The 21,266-nt window shown below is 53.0% G+C and overlaps 1 protein-coding gene across 1 annotated transcript; it reads left to right on the top strand.

The window, feature by feature from the left end:
* The first annotated feature begins 272 nt into the window (after window positions 1-272).
* On the top strand, window positions 273-21,003 carry LOC138528714 (tyrosinase-like). The gene is made up of 5 exons (XM_069640567.1): window positions 273-330; window positions 5,318-6,149; window positions 16,368-16,581; window positions 17,545-17,686; window positions 19,894-21,003. Exons 2-5 carry the CDS (start codon window positions 5,352-5,354, stop codon window positions 20,099-20,101), a joined length of 1,362 nt encoding a protein of 453 aa, XP_069496668.1. The 5' UTR covers window positions 273-330; window positions 5,318-5,351; the 3' UTR covers window positions 20,102-21,003.
* The last annotated feature ends 263 nt before the right edge of the window (window positions 21,004-21,266 follow it).

The raw sequence follows: 21,266 nt of genomic DNA, 5'->3' as shown, positions 1-21,266 counted from the left end.
TGCTCGCTGGATGTCGCAGGCCTGTTTCTATATTTATGAAGCAAATGGAGCTAAAAATAGGACTGGTAATGTCACAAGCAGGGGTGGTTCCTTGGCATGCTGATGGTGACACAATGGTGTCTTATGAAATCTGGTGATTTCTTTGAGTGCGGAGCCTGCGGCTTCTTACGCGCCTGACACCACCCTCTTCCTGGTGGCAGGTTGGCCCCACCCTGGCCATGCACCCAGCCATATAAATAGGTGTCCATTCCATGACTCCATCATGAGCTTCAGAAGACGGTCTGCGTAGGAGGATATCACCTGCGCGGAGGCTTGCGACTGACTTCAGAGGTACCGTATGGGGCAGGATGGGGGTCCTACAGAGGTCACGTGACTGTTCTCTGCTGTGGTGGAAGGCCCACCACAGGGGTCTCTCGTGAGAGTGGGGTCATGGTCCTGGGTGAAGGGAAAGATCCTGGTAGAGTTGAGGGGGGTGGATCTCTGCAGGTGGTGCCTCCACTCCCGGTCCTCCCTCGTGGTTTCCCGGGTGCAGCCACGGGCACTGCGCAGTCACGTGGAATGTGGGTGCTTATCTCCCTGCAGGTGTCAGGCACCATGAGAAGGGAATGGAAAGCTTGATCCATAAGTAACTGCCTTACTCTCATTGCACCCCAAAATAACCTGTATTTGCTTCAGCAGACCCGCGAGGCAGGCTCCGGGCCGCCTCCACTCCAGTGATACTCGACTCTGTCCAATTTCATGTGGATGTTCTGAGCACTGATCCCTGCTGTGACCTAAATCTCAAAGTCATCCTAAAAGAAGGGACGTCATTTAGGGGTCACCAAAGGTTGCAAATGCGACCCCTGAAGTCTCCCTTGCTGCGACCCCTGTAGTCTCCCTTGCTACTCCTAAAAAAGAAAAACAAAATCGTTTTTTAATATTTTTTTTTTTTCATTGTGGCTCCTGAGCTCTGGCCAGCAGCATATGGCTTTTTTGGACCAGCAGAATGTGGCTCTTTGTTTCTGGAGTGGCTGGTTTTCTGATAGCTATAGCCATCAAGACAGCCCAGTGGGTACAGTGCTCACTGCTGCAATGTATGCGTGATCTGCAGGTTGCAGGTTCGGCTCGCGGCAAGGTCAGCTCCGCCTTTCATCCTGCTAAGGTTTATAAATGAGTACCAACACAGGTTGGGTGACATTGCATGTATATTTGTTCTATATGATGTGCTTAAGCGTACGTGCAATATAATAACACATCGTTATCATTTGGCCTTGGATGTCTTCTTGCATTCACAGTAATTTTAAAATATGGGCCTATACGCACTGATGTTAATGATACATATGGTGATCCTTTCTTGTATGAAATATATATCACATTACAGCGATATCATAACCATATTTTTCATGGTGTACTTAGAAACAATGCTATGTGCTGCCACTTCCTGTTTTGTCAAGGGGTGAAAGGTCATGTTCCATCGCTTTCTGTGATCTCATGTCAGGGTGGGTCAAATACCATCACTTCCTGTGATGTCATCAGAGGTCAAGGGTCGTGTAATGTCACTTCCGCGACCCCTGGCATTTTGGTGAAATGACCTCCCTGCCTAGAAGGACTGCTCTTCACCCTGAGGCCCATATAGTCGAGAACCCGCTTAGATGTTATGGAATGTGCAGTGTAAGCTTCCTTTGCATAGCTCCCAGGATAATGCTTTTAGGAGCTTTGCTGAGCAGAAAACCCTTTACTACGTAATGTTTAAGGCTAGGCAGCAAACAGTGCACCCATTGGACTCTGTGAAATGGCAACGCTTTGATAACCCTCCCCCTGCTGGGCCTGGCAGGTGGTAAAGGGCCGGGACCTGTAGGTTGGCGCTGGACATCTGCTAACGGGAATCAGCGCCCTGCTACTGGAGCTGGGATGGGTCGTTGGGATGAGCTGGGATGGGTCGCTGGGATGAGCTGGGATGGGATGGGGGACTGGGATGAAGTGGGATGGGTAGCCGGGATGAGCTGGGATGCGTCACTGGGATGAGCTGGGATGGGTCGCTGGGATGAGCCGGGATGCGTCAGTGGGATGAGCTGGGATGGGTCTCTGGGATGAGCCGGGATGGGTCGCTGGGATGAGTTGGGATGACCTGGGATGGGTCGCCGGGATGACCTGGGATGGGTGACTGGGATGAGCTGGGATGGGGGACTGGGATGAGCTGGGTTGAGCTGGGATGGGTCGCTGGGATGAGCTGGGATGACCTGGGATGGGTAGCCGGCATGAGCTGGGATGGGTCACTGGGATGAGCTAGGATGGGTCGCTGGGATGGGTCGCAGGTATCAGGCCACAGGGCCGAGCTAGAAGCTTGCCTCCACTATTACTGGAGACACAAGTTTTTCCTTCAGATTCTCTCTGCAATGTCTGACACAGTTCAGGGCTTGTTTAGCCATTGCTGGCTGTGTTCCACCTGAGGGCGCGCGCTGTGCCCGGCTGCCTCTCTTCCCAGCATCCCATCCGCGGTGTGAGGGCCACACCTGGAATTCTGCTCCGAGGGTGGGAAGCATTCAAGGCGCATAGCTTCAGGGCACTCTCACCTGACAAAGAGTGCTCACCTCAATCTGTCTAGACAGGAGCGGGAGATCCTGGGAGGGGATCGGCTTTCATGCCTCGCGTAGCTCAGCTACTGTGTGCCAGGCACATGCCAGGTGCCAGGCACATGCCAGGTTCTGCAGGTGCTTAGCTATGTACCGGCCCTTGCCTAGCCCTCGAGTGAGACGCCAGCGGTGCCCGCTATCCTCCTGCAGCCCTAGGAAAGGTGGCAACATGCCAAGGCAATGGCGTGTATGAAACACCAGAGGTCACCCCCACTCTTGCCCATCAGCCTCCAGCCCCACCATCTTCATCAACTGGAACCCCCAAAGGAGTGGGCAACAACACTCCCGGGTCAACAGCCAACGCGAAGATACACAGCCCAGCCTGGTGTCCTCTTCAATCCCTACTCTCCCCTTCTGCCCCCACATATCTGACTCTCTCTCCCACCACCATAAATGACCCATGAAGACCACTCTACTAATGCCATGCAGTCCTCTGCGGAGTGATGCCAGAGCTCGCCCTGGCAGCGGAGTGACACCCCCTGTGCATATGCCCAGCCTAAGCTACCAGGCTGCCATAGGATAGAGGGAGGGTTCTCTCCTCTGCCACCAGGAACCACCGCCACATGAGCAAGAGGCAGCACAGGCAGGCAGGGACAACAACCACATGAGCAAGAGGCAGCACAGGCAAGCAGGGACAACAACCACATGAGCAAGAGGCAGCACAGGCTGGCAGGGACAACCACCACATGAGCAAGAGGCAGCACAGGCAGGCAGGGACAACAACCACATGAGCAAGAGACAGCACAGGCAGCAAGGGACAACCACCACATGAGCAAGAGCCAGCACAGGCAGGCAGGGACAACCACCACATGAGCAAGAGGCAGCACAGGCAGGCAGGGACAACCACCACATGAGCAAGAGGCAGCACAGGCAGGCAGGGACAACCACCACATGAGCAAGAGGCAGCACAGGCAGGCAGGGACAACCACCACATGAGCAAGAGGCAGCACAGGCAGGCAGGGACAACCACCACATGAGCAAGAGGAAGCACAGGCAGGCAGGGACAACCACCACATGAGCAAGAGGCAGCACAGGCAGGCAGGGGCAACCACCACATGAGCAAGAGGCAGCACAGGCAGGCAGGGACAACAACCACATGAGCAAGAGGCAGCACAGGCAGTCGGGGACAACCACCACATGAGCAAGAGGCAGCACAGGCAGGCAGGGACCACCACAGCATGAGCGAGATGCAGCACAGGCAGGCAGGGACAACCACCACATGAGCAAGAGGCAGCACAGGCAGGCAGGGACAACAACCACATGAGCAAGAGGCAGCACAGGCAGGCAGGACAACCACCACATGAGCAAGAGGCAGCACAGGCAGGCAGGGACAACCACCACATGAGCAAGAGGCAGCACAGGCAGGCAGAGACCACCACAACATGAGCAAGATGCAGCAAAGGCAGGCAGGGACCACCACTGCATGAACAAGATTCAGCACAGGCAGGCAGGGACCACCACCTCATGAGCAAGATTCAGCACAGGCAGGCAGAGACCACCACAACATGAGCAAGATGCAGCAAAGGCAGGCAGGGACCACCACTGCATGAACAAGATTCAGCACAGGCAGGCAGGGACCACCACTGCATGAACAAGATTCAGCACAGGCAGGCAGGGACTACACCGCATGAGCAAGATTCAGCACAGGCAGGCAGGGACTACACCGCATGAGCAAGATTCAGCACAGGCAGGCAGGGATCACCACCTCATGAGCAAGATTCAGCACAGGCAGGCAGAGACCACCACAACATGAGCAAGATGCAGCAAAGGCAGGCAGGGACCACCACTGCATGAACAAGATTCAGCACAGGCAGGCAGGGACCACCACTGCATGAACAAGATTCAGCACAGGCAGGCAGGGACTACGCCGCATGAGCAAGATTCAGCAAAGGCAGGCAGGGACCACCACAACATAAGCAAGATTCAGCACAGGCAGGCAGGGATCACCACCTCATGAGCAAGATTCAGCATAGGCAGGCAGAGACCGCACAGGCAGGCAGGGACCACCACAACATGAGCAAGATTCAGCACAGGCAGGCAGGGATCACCACCTCATGAGCAAGATTCAGCACAGGCAGGCAGAGACCGCACAGGAAGGCAGGGACCACCACAACATGAGCAAGATTCAGCACAGGCAGGCAGGGATCACCACCTCATGAGCAAGATTCAGCACAGGCAGGCAGAGACCGCACAGGCTGGCAGGGCCCACCACCGCATGAGCAAGATTCAGCACAGGCAGGCAGAAACCGCACAGGCAGGCAGGGACCACCACCGCATGAGCAAGATTCAGCACAGGCAGGCAGGGACCTCCACCGCATGAGAAGGTGCAGCACAGGCAGGCAGTGACCACCACAGCATGAGCAAGATGCAGCACAGGCAGGCAGAGCCCGCACAGGCAGGCAGGGCCCACCACCGCATGAGCAAGATGCAGCACAGGCAGGCAGAGACCGCACAGGCAGGCAGAGCCCACCACCGCATGAGAAGATTCAGCACAGGCAGGCAGGGATCTCCACCGCATGAGAAGGTGCAGCACAGGCAGGCAGGGACCACCACCGCATGAGCAAGGTGCAGCACAGGCAGGCAGAGCCCGCACAGGCAGGCAGGGCCCACCAGCCTCATGGCTCATGCCCTTCTAAACGCCCACTCATTCTGCCTGTGGTGGCATGAGGACTGAGGGCTCACTGTGTTTCTGTTCTGTTCCACAGACACTCACTGGATCGCCGCAGCCAGCGTGAAGCCATGCTGCCCACCCTCCTGCTCCTCTCGCTGTGCCTCAGTGGGGTGCTGAGCCTGTTCCCCAAGGCCTGCACCACAGAAGAAGCCCTGAAGGAGAGGTGCTGCTGCCCACGAGCTCAGGACGGCAGCATGTGCGGGGCTGCGTCCAGGAGAGGGCGCTGCAAGTTCATGCATGCGGCCCCCCACACCCACAGGAAGAGCTACAGGCAGCAGAACGATGACCGCCTGGACTGGCCCCGGGAGTTCTATGACAGCGTCTGCGTCTGCAGTGGCAACTACGATGGCGCAGACTGCGGGGACTGCAAGTTCGGATACACCGGGGAGCGGTGCGAGACGAAGAAGATGACTGTCCGCAAGGAGGTCCGCGAACTCTCCCGGCAGGAGCTCCTGAAGTTCTTCAGCTACCTCAGCCTGGCCAAGATGAAAGTCAGTGCCCGCTACCACATCATGACTGCCAGCAACAGGCACGAGCGCAGCACCTTCCGCTTCCACGAGGCCTCCGTCTACGACGTCTTTGCCTGGGCCCACTACTACTCCTTCCAGCCCCTGCTGCAAAACGACGAGTTCAACCTGACCACCAACTTTGCCCACGAAGGCCCTGCCTTCCCGCCCTGGCACCGCTGGTACCTCCTCTTCCTGGAGCGCGAGATGCAGATCCTGACCAAAGACCCCGACTTCTTCATCCCCTACTACGACTGGAGTCGCGATAACTCCACCTGCACCATCTGCACCAACCCCATAATGGGCGCCAGCGACTCCCAGGGGGTCCTGACCTCCTCCTCCTACTTCGCCAGCTGGAAGGTAAGCGCTCGGAGCAAGGTGGGCCTGCCTCGGAGGGCCTTTCCTGGGACCCCATCCTGCGCCATACACTGAGTTCCTAATAATGCCTTGAATCTCCAAACGCTGCATGCGCGACCCTCACTCAACATGTGCTAGAGCCATGCCACAGCAGCTGGCCGTGGCCTACTGTGGGCGAGGGAGACACAGCATGCCAGGGTGCCAGAGAGCAGAGGGCATTTACTGCACCTCAGAGTATAAGGATGGGAAGCTTCTCCTGGCCCCCTCTAAGCGCACTCTCTGTTTCACTAACTCTAGACCACCAGGGATGCATGTTGGTGATACTTCAAAACACCAGTGATTGCCCTGCCCTATGTGCCAGGAAGAGTAGGGCGCTTACTGCTCCCTCTGGTACTCGCCCGGGCATTACGCAGAGCTTCATACCCTGCTGTGGGGGTCTCAGCTCCCAGGAAAGCGCGATCCTTCATTTCAGAAGCTCCTCCATGAAAGAACAGAACTCATCCCCTGGCCACTCCTTCTCGGAGTCCCATCTCAACCAGGGAAGAGTTCATCCCCTAGCCACTCCTCATCCCCTGGCCACTTGCTTCTCAGAGTCCTATCTCATCCCGTGAAGAGTTCATCCCCTAGCCACTCCTCATCCCCTGGCCACTTGCCTTCTCGGAGTCCCATCTCAACCAGTGAAGAGTTCATCCCCTAGCCACTCCTCATCCCCTGGCCACTTGCTTCTCAGAGTCCCATCTCAACCAGTGAAGAGTTCATCGCCTGGCCACTCCTTATCCCCTGGCCACTCTTTCTCTGAGACCCATCTCAACCAGTGAAGAGTTCATCCCCTGGCCACTCCTCATTCCCTAGCCACTTGCCTTCTCAGAGTCCCATCTCATCCCATGAAAAGTTCATCCCCTGGCCACTTCTTATCCCCTGGCCACTCCTCATTCCCTAGCCACTTGCCTTCTCAGAGTCCCATCTCACCCCATGAAAAGTTCATCCCCTGGCCACTTCTTATCCCCTGGCCACTCCTTCTCAGAGTCCCATCCCATCCTGTCAAGAGTTCATCCCCTGGCCACTCGTTATCGGAGTCCCATCTCATCACGTGAAGAGTTCATCGCCTGGCCACTCCTCATCCCCTGGCCACTTGCCTTTTCAGAGTCCCATCCCATCCCGTGAAGAGTTTATCCCCTGGTCACTCCTTATCCCCTGGTCACTCCTTATCCCCTGGCCACTCTTTATCAGAGTCCCATCTCAACCAGGGAAGAGTTCATCCCCTAGCCACTCCTCATCCCCTGGCCACTTGCCTTCTCAGAGTCCCATCTCATCCCGTGAAGAGTTTATCCCCTAGCCACTCCTCATCCCCTGGCCACTTGCCTTCTCGGAGTCCCATCTCAATCAGTGAAGAGTTCATCCCCTGGCCACCACTTATCCCCTGGCCACTCTTTCTCTGAGTCCCATCTCAACCAGTGAAGAGTTCATCCCCTGGCCACTCCTCATTCCCTAGCCACTTGCCTTCTCAGAGTCCCATCTCATCCCTTGAAGAGATCATCCCCTGGCCACTCCTTATCCCCTGGCCACTACTTCTCGGAGTCCCATCTCAACCAGTGAAGAGTTCATCCCCTGGCCACTCCTCATTCCCAAGCCACTTGCCTTCTCGGAGTCCCATCTCATCCAATGAAGAGTTCATCCCCTGGCCAATCCTCATCCCTTGGCCACTTGCCTTCTCGGAGTCCCATCTCAACCAGTGAAGATTTCATCCCCTGGCCACTCCTCATCCCCTGGCCACTTGCCTTCTCAGAGTCCCATCTCATCCCGTGAAGAGTTCATCCCCTAGCCACTCCTCATCCCCTGGCCACTTGCCTTCTCGGAGTCCCATCTCAATCAGTGAAGAGTTCATCCCCTGGCCACTCCTTATCCCCTGGCCACTCCTTCTCGGAGTCCATCTCAACCAGTGAAGAGTTCATTCCCTGGCCACTCCTCATTCCCTAGCCACGTACCTTCTCGGAGTCCCATCTCAACCAGTGAAGAGTTCATCCCCTGGCCACTCCTTATCCCCTGGCCACTCCTTCTCGGAGTCCATCTCAACCAGTGAAGAGTTCATCCCTGGCCACTCCTCATCCCCTGGCCACTTGCCTCCTCAGAATCCCACCCCATGAAGAGTTTATCCCCTGGTCACTCCTTATCCCCTGGCCACTCTTTCTCTGAGTCACATCTCAACCAGTGAAGAGTTCATCCCCTGGCCACTCCTCATCCCCTGGCCACTTGCCTTCTCAGAGTCCCATCTCATCCCGTGAAGAGTTCATCCCCTGGCCACTCCTCATTCCATAGCCACTTGCCTCCTCAGAGTCCCATCCCATCCTGTGAAGAGTTTATCCCCTGGTCACTCCTTATCCACTGGCCACTCTTTCTCTGAGTCCCATCTCAACCAGTGAAGAGTTCATCACCTGGCCACTCCTTATCCCCTGGCCACTACTTCTCGGAGTCCCATCTCAACCAGTGAAGAGTTCATCCCCTAGCCACTCCTCATCCCCTGGCCACTTGCCTTCTCAGAGTCCCATCTCATCCCGTGAAGAGTTCATCCCCTAGCCACTCCTCATCCCCTGGCCACTTGCCTTCTCGGAGTCCCATCTCAATCAGTGAATAGTTCATCCCCTGGCCACTCCTTATCCCCTGGCCACTCTTTCTCTGAGTCCCATCTCAACCAGTGAAGAGTTCATCCCCTGGCCACTCCTCATTCCCTAGCCACTTGCCTTCTCAGAGTCCCATCTCATCCCTTGAAGAGATCATCCCCTGGCCACTCCTCATTCCCTAGCCACTTGCCTCCTCAGAGTCCCATCCCATCCCGTGAAGAGTTTATCCCCTGGCCACTCCTTATCCCCTGGCCACTACTTCTCGGAGTCCCATCTCAACCAGTGAAGAGTTCATCCCCTGGCCACTCCTCATTCCCAAGCCACTTGCCTTCTCGGAGTCCTATCTCATCCAATGAAGAGTTCATCCCCTGGCCAATCCTCATCCCTTGGCCACTTGCCTTCTCGGAGTCCCATCTCAACCAGTGAAGAGTTCATCCCCTGGCCACTCCTCATCCCCTGGCCACTTGCCTTCTCAGAGTCCCATCTCATCCCGTGAAGAGTTCATCCCCTGGCCACTCCTCATTCCATAGCCACTTGCCTCCTCAGAGTCCCATCCCATCCCGTGAAGAGTTTATCCCCTGGTCACTCCTTATCCACTGGCCACTCTTTCTCTGAGTCCCATCTCAACCAGTGAAGAGTTCATCGCCTGGCCACTCCTTATCCCCTGGCCACTACTTCTCGGAGTCCCATCTCAACCAGTGAAGAGTTCATCCCCTGGCCACTCCTCATTCCCAAGCCACTTGCCTTCTCGGAGTCCCATCTCATCCAATGAAGAGTTCATCCCCTGGCCAATCCTCATCCCCTGGCCACTTGCCTTCTCAGAGTCCCATCTCATCCCATGAAGAGTTCATCCCTGGCCACTCCTCATCCCCTGGCCACTTGCCTTCTTGGAGTCCCATCTCATCCCGTGAAGAGTTAATCCCCTGGCCACTCCTTCTCAGAGTCTCATCTCATCCCGTGAAGAGTTCATCCATGCCCACTACTTCTCGGTGTCCCATTTTATCCTGTGAAGAGTTCATCCCCTGGGAACTCCTTATTCCCTGGCCACTCCGTCTTGGAGTCCCATCTCACCCTGTGAAGAGTTAATCCCCTGGCCACTCCTTATCCCCTGGCCACTCCTTCTCAGAGTCCCATCTCAACCAGTGAAGAGTTCATCCCCTGGCCACTCCTTCTCAGAGGCCCATCTCAACCAGTGAAGAGTTCATCCCCTGGCCACTCCTCATACCCTTGCCACTTGCCTTCTCAGAGTCCAATCCCATCCCGTGAAGAGTTTATCCTCTGGCCACTCCTTCTCAGAGTCCCATCTCAACCAGTGAAGAGTTCTCCCACTGGCCACTCTTTCTCGGAGTCCCATCTCATCCCGTGAAGAGTTCATCCCCTGGCCACTTGCCTTCTCAGAGTCCCATCCCTTCCCGTGAAGAGTTTAACCCCTGGTCACTCCTTATCCCCTCGCCACTCTTTCTCTGAGTCCCATCTCATCACGTGAAGAGTTCATCCCCTGGCCACTCCTTATCCCATGGCCACTCCGTCTCGGAGTCCCATCCCATCCTGTCGAGAGTTCATCACCTGGCCACTCATTATCGGAGTCCCATCTCATCCCGTCCAGGTGCATTTCTAAGCAAATTCTCTGTACTGGTGCCACCAATGGATTCCGCCATTTTGGAGAGAATCCTGCATGCTCCATGCTTTGCTTGGCCATGCATTTGGAATGTTCTATGCAGTGCAGCGGCCCGAAACTCTCCAAACACTGCCATGCTCCATCACATGCTTTGCTTGGCCATGCGTGGGAATGTTCTATGCAGTACAGTGCCCCAGGACTCTCCAAACACCGCCATGCTCCATCACATGCTTTGCTTGGCCATCCATTGGAATGTCCTATGCAGTGCAATGCCCCAGGACTCTCCAAACACTACCATGCTCCATCACATGCTTTGCCTGGCCATAGATTTGCATGTTCTATGCAGTGCAGTACCCCAGAACTCTCCAAACACTGCCATGCTGCATTGCATGCTTTGCTTGGCCATACATTGGAATGTTCTATGCAGTGCAACACCCCGGAACTCTTCAAACACAGCCGTGCTCCATCACATGCTTTGGTTGGACGTGCATTGGAATGTTCTATGCAGTGCAGCGCCCTAGAACTCTCCAAACACTGCCATGCTCCATCACATGCTTTGTTTGGCCATGCATTGGAATGTTCTATGCATTGCAGTGGTCCCAGAACTCTCCAAACACCGCCATGCTCCATCACATGCTTTGCTTGGCCATGCATTGGAATGTTCTATGCAGTGTTGTGCTCCACAACTCTCCAAACACTGCCATGCTCCATCACATGCTGTCTAGGCCATGCTTGAATGTTCTATGCAGTGCAGTGCCCCAGAACTCTCCAAACACTGCCATGCTCCATCACATGCTTTGCTTTGCCATGCATTGGAATGTTCTATGCAGTTCAGTGCTCCACAACTCTCCAAACACTGCCATGCTCCATCACATGCTGTCTAGGCCATGCTTGAATGTTCTATGCAGTGCAGTGCTCCAGAACTCTCCAAACACTGCCATGCTCCACCACATGCTTTGCCTGGCCATGCATTGGCATGTTCTATGCAGTGCAGTTCCCCGGAACTCTTCAAACACTGCCATGCTCCATCACATGCTTTGCCTGGCCATGCATTGGAATGTTCTATGCAGTGCCCCAGAAATCTCCAAACACTGCCATGCTCCATCACATGCTTTGCTTGGCCATGCATTGGAATGTTCTATACAGTGCAGCGCCCCAGAACTCTCCAAACACTGCCATGCTGCATCACATGCTTTGCTTGGCCATGCATTGGAATGTTCTGTGCAGTGCAGTGCTCCACAACTCTCCAAACACTGCCATGCTCCATCGCATGCTTTGCCTGGCCATGCATTGGAATGTTCTATGCAGTGCAGCACCCATGAACTCTCTAAACATTGCCATGCTCCATCACATGCTTTGCGTGGCCATGCATTGGAATGTTCTATGCAGTGCAGTGCCCCAGAAATCTCCAAACACTGCCATGCTCCATCACATGCTTTGCTTGGCCATGCATTGGAATGTTCTATACAGTGCAGCGCCCCAGAACTCTCCAAACACCGCCATGCTGCATCACATGCTTTGCTTGGCAATGCATTGGAATGTTCTGTGCAGTGCAGTGCTCCACAACTCTCCAAACACTGCAATGCTCCATCGCATGCTTTGCCTGGCCATGCATTGGAATGTTCTATGCAGTGCAGCACCCATGAACTCTCCAAACACTGCCATGCTCCATCACATGCTTTGCGTGGCCATGCATTGGAATGTTCTATGGAGTGCAGCACCCCAGAACTCTCCAAACACTGCCATGCTCCATCACATGCTTTTCTTGGCCAGGCATTGGAATGTTCTTTGCAGTGCAGCGCCCCAGAACTACTCTCCAAACACTGCCATGCTCCCTCACATGCTTTGCTTGGCCATGCATTGGAATGTTCTATGCAATGCAGCGCCCCAGAACTCTCAGAAATGGCCATGCTCCATCATTTGCTTTGCTTGGCCTTGCATTGGAATGTTCCATGCAGTGCAGTGCCCCGGAACTCTCCAACCACTGCCATGCTCCATCACATGCTGTCTAGTCCATGCTTGAATGTCCTATGCAGTGCCCCAGAACTCTCCAAACACTGCCATGCTCCATCACATGCTGTCTAGGCCATGCTTGAATGTTCCATGCAGTGCAGCGCCCCAGAACTCTCCAAACGCCGCCATGCTCCATCACATGCTTTGCTTGGCTGTGCAGTGGTTTGTCCTATGCAGTGCAATGCCCTAGAACTCTCCAAACACTGCCATGCTCCATCACATGCTGTCTAGGCCATGCTTGAATGTTCTATGCAGTGCAGTGCCCCGGAACTCTCCAACCACGGCCATGCTCCATCCATGCTTTGCCTGGCCATGCATTGGAATGTTCCATGCAGTGCAGTGCCCCAGAACTCTCCAACCATGGCCATGCTCTATCACTTGCTTTGCTTGGCCTTGCATTGGAATGTTCCATGCACTGCAGCGCCCAGAACTTTCCAAACACTGCCATGCTCCATCACTTGCTTTGCTTGGCCTTGCATTGGAATGTTCCATGCAGTGCAGCGCCCCAGAACTCTCCAAATACTGCCATGCTCCATCACATGCTTTGCTTGGCTGTGCAGTGGAATGTCCTATGCAGTGCAATGCCCTAGAACTCTCCAAACACTGCCATGCTCCATCACATGCTGTCTAGGCCATGCTTGAATGTTCTATGCAGTGCAGTGCCCCAGAACTCTCCAACCACGGCCATGTTCCATCCATGCTTTGCCTGGCCATGCATTGGAATGTTCCATGCAGTGCAGTGCCCCGGAACTCTCCAACCAGGGCCATGCTACATCACATGCTTTGCTTGGAGATGCATTGGAATGTTCCATGCAGTGCAGCACCCCAGAACTCTCCAAACACTGCCATGCTCCATCACATGCTTTCTTTGCCCATGCATTGGAATGTTCTATGCAGTGCAGAGCCCCGGAACTCTCCAACCACGGCCATGCTACATCACATGCTTTGCTTGGAGATGCATTGGAATGTTCCATGCAGTGCAGCACCCCAGAACTCTCCAAACACTGCCATGCTCCATCACATGCTTTCTTTGCCCATGCATTGGAATGTTCTATGCAGTGCAGGGCCCCAGAACTATCCGAACACCGCCATGCTCCATCACATGCTTTGCTTGGCCATGCGTTGGAATGTTCTATGCAGTGCAGTGCCCCAGGACTCTCCAAACACTGCCATGCTCCATCACCTGCTTTGCTTGGCCATGCATTTGCATGTTCTATGCAGTGCAGTGCCCCAGAACTCTCCAAACACTGCCTGCTCCATCACATGCTTTGCTTGGCCTTGCATTGGAATGTTCCATGCAGTGCAGTACCCCAGAACTCTCCAAACACTGCCATGCTGCATTGCATGCTTTGCTTGGCCATACATTGGAATGTTCTATGCAGTGCAGCACCCCAGAACTCTTCAAACACAGCCATGCTCCATCACATGCTTTGCTTGGACGTGCATTGGAATGTTCTATGCAGTGCAGCGCCCTAGAACTCTCCAAACACTGCCATGCTGCATCACATGCTTTGCTTGGCCATGCATTGGAATGTTCTATGCAGTGCAGTGATCCACAACTCTCCAAACACTGCCATGCTCAATCACATGCTTTGTTTGGCCATGCATTGGAATGTTCTATGCATTGCAGTGGTCCCAGAACTCTCCAAACACCGCCATGCTCCATCACATGCTTTGCTTGGCCATGCATTGGAATGTTCTATGCAGTGTTGTGCTCCACAACTCTCCAAACACTGCCATGCTCCATCACATGATGTCTAGGCCATGCTTGAATGTTCTATGCAGTGAAGTGCCCCAGAACTCTCCAAACACCGCCATGCTCCATCACATGCTTTGCTTGGCCATGCATTGGAATGTTCTATGCAGTTCAGTGCTCCACAACTCTCCAAACACTGTCATGCTCCATCACATGCTGTCCAGGTCATGCTTGAATGTTCTATGCAGTGCAGTGCTCCAGAACTCTCCAAACACTGCCATGCTCCATCGCATGCTTTGCCTGGCCATGCATTGGCATATTCTATGCAGTGCAGTGCCCCGGAACTCTTCAAACACTGCCATGCTCCATCACATGCTTTGCCTGGCTATGCATTGGAATGTACTATGCAGTGCAGTGCCCCAGAAATCTCCAAACACTGCCATGCTCCATCACATGCTTTGCTTGGCCATGCATTGGAATGTTCTATAGAGTGCAGCGCCCCAGAACTCTCCAAACACCGCCATGCTGCATCACTTGCTTTGCTTGGCCATGCATTGGAATGTTCTATGCAGTGCAGTGCTCCACAACTCTCCAAACACTGCCATTCTCCATTGCATGCTTTGCCTGGCCATGCATTGGAATGTTCTATGCAGTGCAGCACCCATGAACTCTCCAAACACTGCCATGCTCCATCACATTCTTTGCGTGGCCATGCATTTGAATGTTCTATGCAGTGCAGCACCCCAAAACTCTCCAAACACTGCCATGCTCCATCACATGCTTTTCTTGGCCAGGCATTGGAATGTTCTATGCAGTGCAGCTCCCCAGAACTCTCCAAACACTGCCATGCTTCATCATTTGCTTTGCTTGCCCTTGCATTGGAATGTTCCATGCAGTGCAGTGCCCCGGAACTCTCCAAACACTGCCATGCTCCATCACATGCTGTCTAGGCCATGCTTGAATGTTTTATGCAGTGCAGTGCCCCAGAACTCTCCAAACACTGCCATGCTCCATCACATGCTGTCTAGGCCATGCTTGAATGTTCCATGCAGTGCAGCGCCCCAGAACTCTCCAAACACCGCCATGCTCCATCACATGCTTTGCTTGGCTGTGCAGTGGTTTGTCCTATGCAGTGCAATGCCCTAGAACTCTCCAAACACTGCCATGCTCCATCACATGCTGTCTAGGCCATGCTGGAATGTTCTATGCAGTGCAGTGCCCCGGAACTCTCCAACCACGGCCATGCTCCATCCATGCTTTGCCTGGCCATGCATTGGAATGTTCCATGCAGTGCAGTGCCCCGGAACTCTCCAACCATGGCCATGCTCCATCACTTGCTTTGCTTGGCCTTGCATTGGAATGTTCAATGCAGTGCAGCGCCCAGAACTCTCCAAACACTGCCATGCTCCATCACTTGCTTTGCTTGGCCTTGCATTGGAATGTCCCATGCAGTGCAGCGCCCCAGAACTCTCCAAATACTGCCATGCTCCATCACATGCTTTGCTTGGCTGTGCAGTGGAATGTCCTATGCAGTGCAATGCCCTAGAACTCTCCAAACACTGCCATGCTCCATCACATGCTGTCTAGGCCATGCTTGAATGTTCTATGCAGTGCAGTGCCCCGGAACTCACCAACCACGGCCATGCTCCATCCATGCTTTGCCTGGCCATGCATTGGAATGTTCCATGCAGTGCAGTGCCCCAGAACTCTCCAACCATGGCCATGCTCCATCACTTGCTTTGCTTTGCCTTGCATTGGAATGTTCCATGCAGTGCAGTGCCCCGGAACTCTCCAATCATGGCCATGCTCCATCCATGTTTTGCTTGGCCATGCATTGGAATGTTCCATGCAGTGCAGTGCCCTGGAACTCTCCATCCACGGCCATGCTCCATCACTTGCTTTGCTTTGCCTTGCATTGGAATGTTCCATGCAGTGCAGCACCCCTGAACTCTCCAAACACCGCCATGCTCCATCACATGCTTTGCTTGGCCATGCATTGGAATGTTCTATGCAGTGCAGTGCCCCAGAACTCTCCAAACACCGCCATGCTCCATCACATGCTTTGTTTGCCCATGCATTGGAATGTTCTATGCAGTGCATTGACCGGGACCTCTCCAAACACTGGCATGCTCCATCACATGCTTTGTTAGGCCGTGCAGTGGAATGTTCTATGCCTCGTCATGTTCCAGATCATTCTATAGCCTCCTCGGGTTCCAGATCGCTTGGGCCCTGTCCTGGATTTCTTCTGAATTCTCTCTTCTCTCTTCCATTCCCAGAGCATCTGCAGTGGGTTTAACTACATAGACAAGTACTGCCCCGTGGCTGAGGACCCCTGCCGGATGGAGCCGCTGCACAGGAACCCTGGCGCGGACCCCAGTAACAACAGGCTGTCCTCCTTCCAGGACGTGGAGGATGCACTAAAGTGGAAGGACTTCGACACACCGCCCTTCAACATCTCCGCCAAGCGCAGCTTCCGCAACTGCCTGGAAGGTACCTGCCAACCCCACTCGCCCACAGTCGACTATCCTAGAGAGTGGGCTTCCTGCCATGACTCCTCACCTTGCCCCATCACCCTCCCAGCCCTGCATTTCAATGTGAATAACATGCAAGAATGCATAGGAAGCACGACTCGCACCCAGCATAGCGCATAGTCAGATCTCTTGGGCTTCTAGCCGCTGCACACAGCACATCTTTCATTGTGCTCTGAAACATCCTCTGCATATAGTAGAGGCAACTCAAGCTGTGCAACGTCACGCACGAGCAATGGCCACCTTCATTTTCTTGCATTTTGGCACCTGTAGTTGTGTACTTCTTGTGGCATAAAAACAAAGTGTGTGTGCAATAAGCACACAAGGCAGCATTAACTGCTCACACCACACGTATATTTGTGTATATGTGTAGGGTTTAGTTAGTTGCATTTACTCCCCAAGGTTAATGTCAGATTTGTGAGTCACTGTTTTTTTCCGGTTTTTATTTGTCCTGCCCTGGTCTATCTTCCAAGCCTGTTGCCTTGCTCTATTTGCCTTGGGTAGCCATGATGCTTCTCACTGATGAAGCCCAACGTGGCTGAAACATGCCTCGGGTATCTCTTGTTCACGTGCAGGAGGGATATGGCATAGCAGTTGGGGCTGGGCTGCTCCCGTAGGCGGCAGAATACAGACTGATATGCACATGGCTAGACCCCTCAAGTAAGGGAAGAGTGGAGACAGAAAAGGAGAAATGACAGCTGCCCATTGGAACTTCCAGTGGTCATGATTAATGTAACCCCTTCCTGTCATTTGCAAGATGGTTTTCACTCAGAGAAGGGACAGTGCAACGCTGACATCTGTTATTCTTGTCATTGCTCGAGGTTCTCTCCTCCTTTTTCTTGTGTGGGTCCGTTTGGTACTTTCTCACTTGTGCTTGGAGACCAGACCTTAACTGTCAGCCATTTTGTTTCCTCCCAACGTCCAGGCTTCATGGATCCAACCAATGGGGTGGTGAGGAGGAGAAGCATGCACAACCTCTTCCACATGTTCATGGGCGGGACCATGAGCCAGGTGCCGCTGTCCAGCAACGACCCCATCTTCCTTATGCACCATGCCTTCATCGACAAGTGAGTCCATGCTGTTTCCATGCTCGCTCAGTCTGTGCATGCTACTCACCGGGGAGTTAAGGGGGTCCAGGTCATACTCACGAGACCAAGTACTATTCGCGCCACTCAGGAACTGCTGGGGAATGCAGACAGCAGCCCTTTGCACGGGCATCGTCCCATGACCATTATGCAAAGCAACCTCCAGGGTGTCCACAGAGCTATGCGCCCACTAGGTGACAGAACTGCCAGGTGGTAGGAGGGGGGCTTAAGGCCTTGCACTTGTTGCTTCATGAGCGGTTCGGGAGTCTCCAATGGCAAGGGGCACGCCTAAATAACATACATGTGCGCCAATGTACCACCAAGAGTGTGTGTATGTTTGCGTGAGTCTCTGTGTGTGTGCAGACATGTATACATGTAATATGCATGTGTACAATGTATCTGCTTTTATGTGTGTGGTTGAGAGAGAGGTGGTGTGTCTGTTCATGAGTCAGTGTGTGGGCGTGCATACATGAGTGTATGTTTTGGTTCATGTGTTTCAATATACCAGCCTCTGTGTGTGTGGTGGAGGGTGACAGAGAGGGAGGTGGGGTGTATGCTTGTGTGGCTATGTGTATGTGTGTGTGTGTGTTTGTATTCATGCAGACGTGTTTATGTAACAGTGTATGTGCGATGGTTTGCATACATAGCTTGTTTAAGAGATGCTAACTGTGTTGGCATGTTTACATGAATGTCTTATTAAATGGTCCACGTTTGTGCGTTTGTGCATGCAATTGTTAGTTTGCTTGTGTGTGTACATATTTATCTGTGTGTCATGTGTGCAGGTGCATGAGATTGTGTTTGTGTGCGCACACATGTAGGTTTATAATGCCAGCCCCCAGAAGCTCATGGTATCTCAAGCTCTGGTTCTCTCTAGGTTGGACTATTGTAACAGCATCTTTCTAAATGTACCTGCCTCTACTCTCCGCCCTGTGCAACTCATCCAGAACAGGGCTGCGAGACTTGTCCTTGGCTTCAAGCCCTGGGATCGTAATTCTCCAGCTCTGAAATCTCTCCATTTGCTCCCAGTGGATGCGAGAATTTAATTCAAAACCCTCTGCATTGTCCACAAGGCTTTCTGGGGCTTGGGTCCAAAATACCTTCAGCTATTCCTCCGAAAATACCTCCCCTCTTGAGCTCTTCACTCCTCTACCTCTAACTCCCTCAGGGTCAGTCGTTTTTCAAAGAAACGAGCTGGGGGTAGATCTCTCTTCGGCTGGGGTATCCCTTTGGAACAGCCTCCCTGCCACTCTAAAACTTGAGGAGAACCATCTCCGGTTCCGGAAGCATTTCAACACCTTCCTCTTTGCTTCTGCCTTCGCTCCCCTCTCCCCTGCTCATCTGTTCTCTCTTGGCACCGTGCACCTTGCCACCCTCTTTCCTCCGGTCCCAGGTACCTGCTCACCCTGCCGCCCTTCTGCAAGCCACCCCCTGCACTGGGGCCTGTATCTGTACCCATACAGCCCCCCCCTTTTCCTTCCTGCAATTATTAGACCTACCCTGTCTGCTGCCCTAAACCAAGCACTTGCACATTTCTGGCTGCACTACCACTGTTTGTGCCTTTATTATTTATTTATTTATAATTATTTATCTATTTCTCCTCTGCTTCGCACTTTCCACTTCTCCCCCCTTCCATGCACTTTTCCCCTCCCCCTCTCCCAAGCAATTGCGCATTCTCAATGTCACTGGGCCTAGTAAGATCGTTGTTTTTTTCTCCCCTGTTTCCCTCCCTTGTCTTTTTACGCTCTGAAACTTTTGTGTATGAGCGCGATAGAAATAAAATATGAATATTAATATCTGTGTGTGTGTGTGTGTGTGTGTGTGTGTGTGTGTGTGTGTGTGTGTGTGTGGTGTGTGTGTGTGCGTGCGTGTGTGCGTGTGTGTGTGTGTGTGTGTGTGTGTGTGTGTGTGCGTGCGTGCGTGCGTGTGTGTGTGTGTGTGTGTGTGTGTGTGGTGTGTGTGTGTGTGTGTGTGTGTGTGTGCATACGTGTTTGAGATAGTGTTCTTACATGTGCAGTACATATGTGCAGGGCATGCTGCATATGGGTATATGTGTGTGCAGGCACGTGTTTCTCTCCTCCTCACTCTATGTTCTGAACCCCTTCCTTGTGTCTAGGTCATGCCCACCATGGTGCCATCTCCCACTGGCATCTAGGATTCAGAGTTAATGCTTCTCTTCTCTTCCCCTGCAGAATATTGGAGCTGTGGATGGAGAAGACGAATGCTACCAGCGAGACCTATCCCCAGAACAACATTTTTGGGCACGGCCCAGAAGACAACATTGTGCCCTCCATGCCACCAGTGAGGATTAAGGACTATTTTCAAAGTACGAAAGTGTTTGGGTACACATATTCCAATTATACGCCTCATGCCAACGGTTCACCTAACTCACAATACTGAACCCTGAGGCCCTGGAGAGACAACCTTCTTCAACGTGCTATCTTCACTTCTCTTAAACTATCTCAAGGAACCATCAGATAATTTCCAGACAAGCCCTCCACATGAGGTGAGGCCTCAGCCAGAGCCTCAGCTCTCGTGTCGGCACGTGTGGTCTTTGGTAGGTTTAGATGAAGTTGGGGAGAAGGTTTAGATGAAGTTGGGGAGAGAACCTGTGAAAGGATTGATATGGCCTGTCTCTGAGCAATTCAGCCTTAAGGACATAGCCCCCTCCAATAACAGAGCCCTGTACTCTCCAGAGAGCCTCATAACTGTAGGGGGCAGTAGAGAGCTGCACTAGCAACGTCGCATCCACGTTCTACCTGCTTCAACAGCTTCTCCACTACCTGGGAAATTGTAAGTTGCGGGAGATAACATTTTTCTGCATTTGCTGTACGTTGGAGGGCATGGCAACATGCCTGCAAGACCATAATATGTTTATTTTTTGGCGTAAATATTCTTCCGTTGACATAGGGAACACCTGCCCAGTCCTGCATACACACACCTACCTCACTAGTCCTTGTCTGCTCTGGGCAGTGCTTCCAGACCGGTCCAGCCATGCCGCTGTCACGGCACTGTTAGAGTTCCTTTGGACAATAAGCCAATTATCTATTTCCTCTACCTGCCCCTCAGTGGCAGCTGCTGTAAAGCTGGACATCATGACTTTAAACCTGATTCCTGTACTTTTACTCAACCAACTAGTAGTTTTTAAAGTTATTGTCGGTCGTTCATGTTTGTTTGTCATTGCATTTACTCACTGTATTTCCTTGAATGTTTTATGTATGTGTTTTTTATAGCGCTTTCCCTCTAGCTTGAGCTGGAGCGTTATACATTATTTCAATAAATTATTATTTGCTGCAAGTGCACCTTAGCTCTCTATGCGATTATTTAGCTGGTACATATCTCAGGCTGCCTGCCTTATGAACTTGTTTGTATGTCTCTGTGCTGTCGTTCACTGAAGTATTGAAGCGGGCGGCAGCAGCTTCCTGGTCCGAGCCGCCCAACTTTGGAACTCTCTCCCCTTAACATTAAGAACTAATCAATCCTTACACAACTTTAGGAAAAATATGAAAAACAGGCTCATTACTAACGATGCTCCCTAGAATCTGTCGTGCTCTCTGTCTCCACC

This window comes from Ambystoma mexicanum, chromosome 7q (assembly GCF_040938575.1).
Source record: "Ambystoma mexicanum isolate Mex_15411 chromosome 7q, UKY_AmexF1_1, whole genome shotgun sequence".
NCBI lineage: Eukaryota > Metazoa > Chordata > Amphibia > Caudata > Ambystomatidae > Ambystoma > Ambystoma mexicanum.
The sequence above is the reverse complement of the archived record's forward strand: the minus strand, read 5'-3'. Positions and strand labels throughout refer to the sequence as shown.